This window comes from Gymnodraco acuticeps, unplaced genomic scaffold (genome assembly GCF_902827175.1).
Source record: "Gymnodraco acuticeps unplaced genomic scaffold, fGymAcu1.1, whole genome shotgun sequence".
Lineage (NCBI taxonomy): Eukaryota > Metazoa > Chordata > Actinopteri > Perciformes > Bathydraconidae > Gymnodraco > Gymnodraco acuticeps.
The window spans coordinates 267,125-277,934 of record NW_022990279.1 but is presented as its reverse complement, the minus strand read 5'-3'; the positions used below and the strand labels follow the sequence as shown (position 1 = coordinate 277,934).

The 10,810-nt window shown below is 37.1% G+C and overlaps 1 protein-coding gene across 1 annotated transcript; it reads left to right on the top strand.

Moving 5' to 3' along the window:
• Positions 1-2,368: 2,368 nt before the first annotated feature.
• atox1 (antioxidant 1 copper chaperone) lies at positions 2,369-9,452 on the top strand. The gene is made up of 4 exons (XM_034221717.1): positions 2,369-2,527; positions 5,133-5,208; positions 7,744-7,891; positions 8,840-9,452. Exons 1-3 carry the CDS (start codon positions 2,522-2,524, stop codon positions 7,866-7,868), a joined length of 207 nt encoding a protein of 68 aa, XP_034077608.1. The 5' UTR covers positions 2,369-2,521; the 3' UTR covers positions 7,869-7,891; positions 8,840-9,452.
• The last annotated feature ends 1,358 nt before the right edge of the window (positions 9,453-10,810 follow it).

Below are 10,810 nucleotides of genomic sequence, written 5' to 3'. Positions count from 1 at the left end.
CTATGGTTCGACGTCTTGTTGCCATAGATACGGATAATAATAATAATAATAACGGAAAACCATTAGCGTGTTAAAAACATACAGAGGCGGTAGAAGTACTCTAATCTTGTACTTGAGTAAAAGTACAAGTACTCAGTTATTGTACTTTATTAAAAGTAGAAGTGCTCAGTTATTGTACTTGAGTAGGCTACAAGTAGAAGATCTTGTAGGCTACTCAAGTGAAAGTAGAAGTACCCAGGTATTGTACTTGAGTAGAAGTAGGCTACCCTGATCTTGTACTTGAGTAAAAGTAGAAGTAGGCTACTCGGATATTGTACTTGAGTAAAAGTAGAAGTACTCAGATCTTGTACTTGAGTAAAAGTAGAAGTACTCAGATCTTACTTGAGTAAAAGTGGGAATACAGGAAATACTTAAAATACCAAAAGTAAACTCATTGTGCATGTTGGTCCATTTCAGAAAAATATATGATATGTTGTGATTATAATTATGTATTTAACTCTGATTTGTAGTGAAGTACAAGTACCTAACAATTTTACGAGAGTACAGTACTTAGTTACACCACTGACAATATATTTATATTTTGGCACAAATGTACACAGAACTGAAACTGTAAACATATAGTGTGTTATAGGTATGTGTAAGCTAACATATCAGGAATAGTATATAAAATAAATATATAAATAATGAGTGACGGATGGTCCACTCCTCCTTCGCGTCGAAAGGAGCCAGTTGAGGTGGTTCGGGCACCTAGTTAGGATGCCACCTGGGCGCCTCTCTAGGGAGATGTTCCAGGCACGTCCAGCTGGGAAGAGACCAAGGGGTAGACCTAGGACCAGGTGGAGGGATTATATCTCTTCGCTGGCCTGGGAGCGCCTTGGGATCCCCCAGTCAGAACTGGTTGATGAGGGGAAAGGAACGTTTGGGGCTCTCTGCTGAAACTGCTACCCCCGCGACCCGACCACGGATAAGCGGGAGAAGATGGATGGATGGATGGATGGATGATCCAGGAAACGTGTAACTGAATAATGGCAAATAAGCAAAAACAAAATTAAACTTTGAAAACGATTTTGATAAGACAGTTTTAATTCTATGGTCAAAATAAATAGGGCTTTTATATTGGAAATACGTGCGTTTGGGTGCGCTTGAATTGCGTTCCCGGGCAGCCGGAATACACTGATTTAGATCTACGCAGTTTCTCATTCGTTTATTTTCGATTCTTCCGATATAATTTGATCAAGTAACTGCATGAAATACGTCTGAACAACACAAAGGGTTTGAAATGTGTGTTAAAATAAAAGTCAAATCATCGGAGGGATACGTTTCATTGCGTCAAGTTAGCCGAAATAAAAGTTAAACGAGATTCTCCTTCAAAATAAAACAAAGTGTTCTTCATGTCTTTTTAATTTCAATCCGTTAGTTTGTATTTATTATACTTAACATTGTCTCTATAAAAGAACATTATTACTTTTCAATTAAATCAATATTCTTGTGTTCTTTTCGTTGTTTTTAAAATGCAAATATGTGCGTTTTTCATACCGGAAAGTTGAAGCTGATTTTTTTAAATAACGTAGTGGCCAAACGATGGTACTACAACTCATGTGACGTCATGTTGGCTCAAAAATACTTTTTCCCATTGACTTGAATTGGGAAAGAAACGTCTGTAAATCAGCGTATAATTTTTTGGGGGCTAAATAAACTACCCAGTTCGAATTATTTTATAGCCTTTATTTACATCATTAGGGTCTAAAAGTTGTAAAAATGCGTGAAAGTCTAAATCAAGAGTGATTTTCTCTCTCCATTCATTTGACTGAGAGATCTGGAGATCGAAGGCGGGGCTTAATGGCTCCATGGGCCCGTGTACGGGAACTTTCCTTCCCTGATTTCAACTTTTTTGTGCACAAAATATATTATGTTCATTATTTTCTTTAATAGAAAAATGTATATTAATAATAAAGAAAAATACAATAATAATAATAATGATAATAATAAAACACTAAAACAATTACAATAAAAAACATACAATAAAAACAATAATTATAATAAAAATATAATAATAATAATAATAATACAAATATGCAAAAAATATAATGCAAAAATACAAAATAAAATAATAGTAGAAAAATAACAATAAAAAACAAACAATTTGTAAAATAATTATAATACAAAAATACAAAATATAATAATACAAATATACTAAAAATTATAATAAATCAATTCTAATAATAAAATAGAAAATACATAATAAAAGATTATAATAATACAAAAATACAATAACGCAAAAATATGAAAAAAAATATTGTAAAGTACAATAAATAAAATAATAATAATCAAAAAGTAAAAAAGCAGCTCTATCAGAAATGAACTAAGCCCCGCCCCCGACGCTGTTTCCGGTTCTCTTCACACTTAGCTTCACACCGGCTAACGGAGATCATTTCTGCAGGTTTTCACAATAACTTATTGCCACATCTCCACAGAGGAAAGTCCACAGCTGACACACGGGTTGCACAACTTCTCCTCCAACATGACGGTGAGTTAAGAAGATCCTAATGTCTCAAATTAAATCAGCTTTTCCTTTCCGCATTGCTCAGTAGCTGTAGCTCTCAGACTGCTCCCAGTCAGCTGATCAGAAAACAGATCAGAAAACACTTCCATTGAAACACAGGAAAACATCGATTATAGTCTTTGAACAGGAGATTGCATTATGTGATCAGATGTCATGATATTTCAATAAAGAGACATGTAATATGACAGTACTAGTATAATACCATCTCATGTTACATTGATTAGCAGTGGTGAAAAGTACATGTAGCCTACTCGAGTATTGTACTTTAGTCCTACTTTGACGTATTTGTGCTTTACTTGAGTATTTCCATGTAATACTAGTTTATACTTTTACTACACTATATTTATTTTAACTCTCACAGTTACTTATAAACATATGGCATGATGATATTGATTAATGCAGTATACTGTAATCTGTATTTGGTCCACGTTGACAAACTACAATACTGAAATGCTCCCACGTGTATAAAAACCGGATAATATGATAACTATGAAAATATAATATCTATTCAGCTCTATGGGTACTTTTACTTTTGATACTTGAAGTCAATCTTGCTGATAATACTTTATATTAGAACGAAATAGGCCATTGTGCAGAATAAGTACTTCTAGTATATTATGATGCTAATACTTTTTACATTTTTAAATCAGGACTTTTACTTGTAGTGAAGTATTCTAAGACCATAGTATTTGTACTAAAATAAAGCATCTGAATACTGCTACCAACACATCATTAAAACCACAGTTAGAATAATTGATCAATGATGTTGATTGCACAGAACATCAAGTCAGAAGTAGTACGTCAGGTCAGTAAATGTAACATGAGATTAATGGTAATAATACTCGTATTGATATCTAATTTATCTTCATTATAGATATCATGACATCTGATATCTCACATAATGCAATCTCCTGTTGTTGTTTATCTAGCTGATCAGTAAACAATCACTTCCATTGAGGCAAACATCGATTCCAGTCATCAGCTTGATTCGTAAATGGTGGGAATTGAGCAGCACATAAAGTTCGAAGTAGTATCTCAGTTCATTTAAATGTAACATGACATTAATGGTAATGATACTCTTATTGATGTCAGAAAGCAGAAACAGATACGAAGAATTTGCCTTTGTATCTATGGTGCGTACATAAACACAGTTAAAGAAAACAACAACAAATTCAACTATTATAACATGAATCAGGATCAGTAAACAATCACTTCCTTTAAAAACTGAATGGGGGATCAATAAAGGTTCATCCTAATCTTAATACTCGTGTTGACATCACATTTATCTTAATTAAAATAAATATAATCTTCTTTTATTGTTTATCTACTTACAAGGATATGAAAATGTTTTATTGTTCCCTTACTTGCCATATTTTAGGCCCGTCCACACGGAGACGAAAACGAACCGAAGTCGATTTTTAAAAAAGTCTTCCGTCCACACGAGACCGCTCGACCGGCTGGAGACGCTGTAGTACATATGCCGGGCCTGTAAGTGGCGCTGTACTTCCACCACAAAATACACCAAAAGCAGCGAAGAAGACCCCAGAGCATGGTTGCCTGGTTGCCCTTCTGGTTATTCTCCACGGTGGATTTAGCAACACATAGTTCATGTAGTTCTCCATGTCCACTTGTTGCTGATGGTTGTGGTGGAGGAGCTGTAGATTTTGCACTAACGTCTGTAGCATGGTCAGTAGCGTCTGGAGCACGAACGCAACCCTGTGATCCGCCGTTGTTGTTGTTGGCAAAACGCATCAGCAATGACGCGGGGGTGAGCAGGAGAGGTGGGGAGAGGCAGGGCTATGGCGTATAGGGCGTACACACGGAGCCGCAAGCGTGTCGTCTCCAGATCTACCCACTTTTGGAGCCGTTATCAAAGTGTAATGTTTTCGGGCTCCGAAGCCGCGGGTCAGTTTCGGCTTCGTGTGGACGAACCGTCTATACGATAAAGAACTTTAGCGGATACAACTGATATAGTCTCCGTGTGGACGGGGCCTAAGCTACTGTGTGGAAGTGTGGGACAATTTAGACATTGTTTATATCACATAAAAGAGCACTAAGATATGTTCATACAGTTTATTCAAGCCATTTAATTTAAATCAGTATGCACAAGTTCCTTTTCAAGCAGATCTTAAAGCAGATCCCTTAAAATTATAGAATATTTTAAAGGGTTTTTTAGTGTCAGGTAATGTTTATATAGAGATATAGAGGTAATACATGTAATTGTAATGGTGGTTATAAATTCAAGAAGGTACAAAAATTAAGAAAATAAGTGCGATAAAATAGTCCAAACATAGAGAACAGATACAAAAAAACTTTAATATATTTAAAGAAAGGCAAAAATATAAATAAATAAATATGAATAATAATAATAGAAAATAAAACAAATTAAAAACATCAAAGACAAATATATAATATACTGTACATAAATAAATGTATAAAATAACTGTTTCTTTTGTACATTTATACACCGTTACCATCACTTTAATTTTGGAGACTTTCGGAATAGTTATTATAATTGATTTAATGAATCAGTAAGATTACAGCTCATTATGTATTCTGTGTCCAACAGAAGCACGAGTTCGAGGTGGCGATGACCTGTGAGGGATGTTCAGGAGCCGTGACCCGGATCCTCAACAAACTGGGAGGTGAGGTTAACTCAATCTCAGACCCTAAATATGATCAATAGATTCAAGTTTCAAGGCTTTATTGTCATGTGATCAGCAGCTACAGTGTAGAAAAGGTTCGATCCCTACCCGTGCAGCCAACATGTCGATGTATCCTCGGGCAAGATACTTAACCCTGAGTTGCTCCCGATGGCCAACGGTGTTGCGTGTGAATGTTAGTTCCTAGAGTAAGGTACACTGCTCTGTATGAATGGGGGTGATTGACATGTAGCACGTAAAGTCTTAAAGATAAAGCACTATATACGTACAGTCCATTCCCATTCCCAATGAAAAACTGAAGTCCTCCAACAGTGCAACATGAATATATATATATATATATATATATATATATATATATATATATATATATATATATATATATATATATAAATATATAGGACATAGAACAGATGAAACAGATAAAATAGTGCAAGAGAAATTACAATATGATGGTAATGACTGGATATCATCCCAACACAATCAGAATCAGGTTTAGTGTCAAGTAGGTTTACACATAAAAATACACACGTGTTATAAAATAAGATGGACCCTGTGAGGAACTTCAGGCGTTTAAGCGGCAACAGAGTGAGAGCGACAGTACAGCACATATTCACACAAGATTAATACAATTAAAGGTAAAATGATATACAGGTAAGTAGCTGTTAAAACATGAAATGAATTAAATGAACATATTTGAGTGTGGATTGTTAAATATATTTACATGTATGCGTGCAGGTCAAAGATATTGTGCAAACAGTGCAGATGTAGTATGTGTTACGTGCGTGCATACACACACAAGACAAGGAGCAAATATAAAACTATTATAAAGAGAATATATTAAAAAAAACAGATAATTATTTACACAGTTTAAATATTCATAAATCTTAAACTAAGTACAGTGAATATATTACAAAATCCAGTACATTTTAAAGTGGAGAGCTGTGCAGAATGGTGCTGCACGATATATCGTGTCGTGACGATAATCACGATATGCGCGATAGTCTGTGAAGCTGACGATTGAGCGGCCCGACCAAGTAAGGAGGCAGAGATCGCATATGTGTTTTTTTCTTGCGATATTAAAGGTGGGGTAGGTAAGTTTGAGAAACCGGCTTGAAATACACTTGTTGTTATCTTCCATGGAATGCTCTTAACATCCCGATAGCAATGAATATCTGAAGTGCTTTGACAAAAAATACATATAAAAAAGTCATCTGTAAAAAGCACGACCAATCATCTGAGCCGGCTAAAGTAACTGGATGGCCTACCTGCCTGTCAGCCTTCCATCTGGGCACAAACTTATCTCGTGCCCTCATTGGTCATGTGTGCGTTCGTGTGTTGGAGGAGGGGCTCTGTAAGGAAGTGGCAGGTTTTTTCCCACCTTTAAGTAGGCAAATTAACTCAAACACCTCATGTTACAATTATTTTGCTGCTTGCTACAAAAGGAAAACTGGAGTGGCTCTCATATCAGGGGTACTTGAGTGAGTGACAGCAAACCACAATCAAATCTCAAAGCAAACGGACCGGGTGATTAAAGGTATAAACACTGAATAAAGTGGTTTCATGTGTTTCTCCAGTTCGGCGCTGCTAACCGAACTAGCTCAGCTTGTTGCTCTGATAACTTAAGATCCAGACGTCCGTGACTAAAATCCTTCATCCGGTTAAATATAGTTAAAAAAATACCAATTGTATAGCATTACAGTTCAAGAAAGGATGGTTTGCGGACAAAAAAAACTGTCTTTTCTTCAATTCCTCTATTTTTTCATATCACAGGAGAAAAAATATCGCAATGTCAGTTTTTTACAATATCAAGCAGCCCTACTGCAGATTATCAAAGAGGAAGTGTTATTCAGAAATGTGCGATTCATTTCCACTGTGATGCATCTTCCTCTCAGACTCCAATTACAGAATGTCAGTTTCTAAAAAGGGGGATTTGAGTCTTTGCAGACCATTTACATGCACACAAACATACAGTATATAACACTCATGATAGAACACCACAGAAAGCAGAAGAGGGTCTCTTTAATACACATGTCCCCACAGTCTTTGATCAATATTGTATAAGGTTAAATCATTTAATAGAAGCATGAAGAAGAACCTGTAGCTTCCTCTCTTGGAGAATCCAGTTAAAGTGTAGTTTTAAATATTTGAAAGGGTGTATCTCTCCTGCAGCATGTCACCTGATGCTGAGTCATTTAAATGAATGGAGCTTCTGTTTTTCTACAAGCCTCACACACACACATCAAATCAAATCCTCTCACACTGTTAAGGTCAGAAATATGACGCAGGCAGGCAGGCAGGCAGGCAGGCAAAATGTCTTTCATCAAAGAAGCAGAAGTGTGTACAGACTTTATAATACAAAAGTGGTAAAAGAGAATTAACAATCAAAAATAAAATGAAAATAGTTATATTAAATATAAACAAAAGCAACATCAGTTAGAGCGTTTTTTGGGGACTCCTTGCGTTGCTAGAGTTCCCTTTCTTTATGAAATTAAACCAGTGTCCTCTGTGTCCTCTCAGATGTGAAGTTTGAGATCGATCTGCCCAACAAACTGGTTTGGATCGAGTCCGACAAAGACGTGGATTTTCTCACGGAGACTCTGAAGAAATGCGGGAAGGACGTCAAGTACAACGGCACCAAATGAAGGATGTGCTGCACGGAGAACAGGTGACATGAAGGGGATAAAAAGTGTTCAAGTCCACACTGAGTTATGTTTATTTTCCAACTGATGCATGCTTATGATCTCCATAAACTCAAAGAATCCTGCAAGAATGACTTTTACCAGATATAACATATAATAGTACCATCCATCCATCCTCATTCTCCCGCTTATCCGTGGTCGGGTCGCGGGGGTAGCAGTTCCAGCAGAGAGCCCCAAACGTTCCCTGGCCACATCAACCAGCTCTGACTGGGGGATCCCAAGGCGCTCCCAGGCCAGCGAAGAGATATAATCCCTCCACCTGGTCCTAGGTCTACCCCTTGGTCTCTTCCCAGCTGGACGTGCCTGGAACACCTCCCTAGAGAGGCGCCCAGGTGGCATCCTAACTAGGTGCCCGAACCACCTCAACTGGCTCCTTTCGACGCGAAGGAGGAGCGGCTCAACTCTGAGTCCCTCCCTGATGACTGAACTTCTCACCTTATCCCTAAGGGAGACGCCAGCCACCCTGCGGAGAAAACCCATCTAGGCCGCTTGTATCCGCGATCTCGTTCTTTCGGTCATGACCCATCCTTCAGGACCATAGGTGAGGGTAGGAACGGAAATGGCCCGGTAGACAGAGAGCTTTGCCTTCTGGCTCAGCTCCCTTTTCGTCACAACGGTGCGGTAAAGCGACTGCAGTACCGCTCCCGCTGCTCCGATTCTCCGGTCCATCTCACGCTCCATTGTTCCCTCACTCGAGAACATAATAGTACTAATAAAGTTTTATTTGTGTAGCTCTTTAGGCACTCAGGATACACAAGATATAACACAAGATAAACAGAAAGTGAGACATTACATTCTGGATATGGGAACATGATTCCAAGAAGGTATTTTCGAATTATTTTCACTTCTGTTATGAATTAACAAATGTAACTTGGATATGTCGGCTCACTTCCTCCATGTGTGTTTTTCTTTAGGAAATCCTGTCTGCTGATGCAAAGTGAAGATCTATGCTGGAAAAAGTCTAACGGACCCCCCTCTAAAGCTAATGCGCACAAAAAAAACCACGTCACATGAAGTCAGCCCTCTTTATATGCAGCACGATAATCCGTAGTTTCCTGGAATGATTTATCACTTCACAATATACAGAAATGTCCTTAAGGTAGCTGTAATGATTCATGTGTTGTGTTACTGTTCAGATATTTGATAACTAGCAGGATATGTTGTTGAGTATTAACTGCAAAAGGAAGAACATCAAGACAATGTATGCCATTTTCCAGTTTTTAAAAAAAGCTGCAAACAAACACTAACGGACTTCCTTTACACTGAAGTTACATTCCCTGGTTTGTAAAACTTAATGCGAATTATAGCCTCTGTTTCCTTCAGTGTTATTGCATTTATTGGACTTAAAATGATAACAAAAGATGTGTGTACTACGAGGAAAACTCAGTCATATGCTGGACAAACTGCTTCCTGTACACTTAACACAGGTCATATCAATCATGTTGATTAATAACACGTCGTTGTTTTATATGAACCACCTGGAGCCCACTGTCTTTATGCTAGGGAAATAAAGTCACTTCTGCCTCACTGTGTGTACTGTTTGTATTGTTACATTTGGAAAATTAATAATAGGTTGATGCTTTAACCACCAGGAGGCGCTGTGTGATTAAACTGCACATTTCAATTGTTTTTAAAACATTCAGGGGACATTTTGAGGACTTATACTTGTAACGGAGTCATTTTGCAGTTCAGTTTATCTAGTTTTCCTTTAGTATGAGGTCTGAGTACTGCTCAGATGTCAAAAGTACACACATCCTTTACTCAAGTAGAAGTACGGATACTCGTGTTTAAAAATACTCTGGTGAAAGTAGAAGTACTGACTAAACTTCTTTACTCAAGTCAAAGTAAAGAGGCTTTGAAATGTACTTCAGTAAAAAGTACCCATAACTAGCAGCTGCTTTAAAGAGTACCTGACCTCCCTTTATATCAATAGAACAATAATGTCATTGTTAGCTAATGAATGTTTCCATGCTGAACAACGGCAACATGACAACGTTTCCATTGGTCCCTCTTCTTTAGAGAAGACCAGGAAATGATGGATACACGGATCGTGTTCAAATCAATAGGCACGCAATGACTCTAAAGAATAATGATCACGCCACCAAACACACATTCAGACTAAAGGAACCAGCTGTTTGGAAAATGAGAGAAGTAGAAAGTACAGGTATTTGAGTTCAACATGTGAGAAGTAGAAAGTACAGGTATTTGAGTTCAACATGTAAGAAGTAGAAAGTACAGGTATTTGTGTTCAACATGTAAGAAGTAGAAAGTACAGGTATTTGAGTTCAACATGTAAGAAGTAGAAAGTACAGGTATTTGAGTTCAACATGTAAGAAGTAGAAAGTACAGGTATTTGTGTTCAACATGTAAGAAGTAGAAAGTACAGGTATTTGAGTTCAACATGTAAGAAGTAGAAAGTACAGGTATTTGAGTTCAACATGTAAGAAGTAGAAAGTACAGGTATTTGTATTCAACATGTAAGAAGTAGAAAGTACAGGTATTTGAGTTCAACATGTAAGAAGTAGAAAGTACAGGTATTTGAGTTCAACATGTAAGAAGTAGAAAGTACAGGTATTTGAGTTCAACATGTAAGAAGTAGAAAGTACAGGTATTTGGGTTCAACATGTAAGAAGTAGAAAGTACAGGTATTTGTGTTCAACATGTAAGAAGTAGAAAGTACAGAGATTTGAGTTCAACATGTAAGAAGTAGAAAGTACAGGTATTTGTGTTCAACATGTAAGAAGTAGAAAGTACAGGTATTTGTGTTCAACATGTAAGAAGTAGAAAGTACAGGTATTTGTGTTCAACATGTAAGAAGTAGAAAGTACAGGTATTTGTGTTCAACATGTAAGAAGTAGAAAGTACAGGTATTTGTGTTCAACATG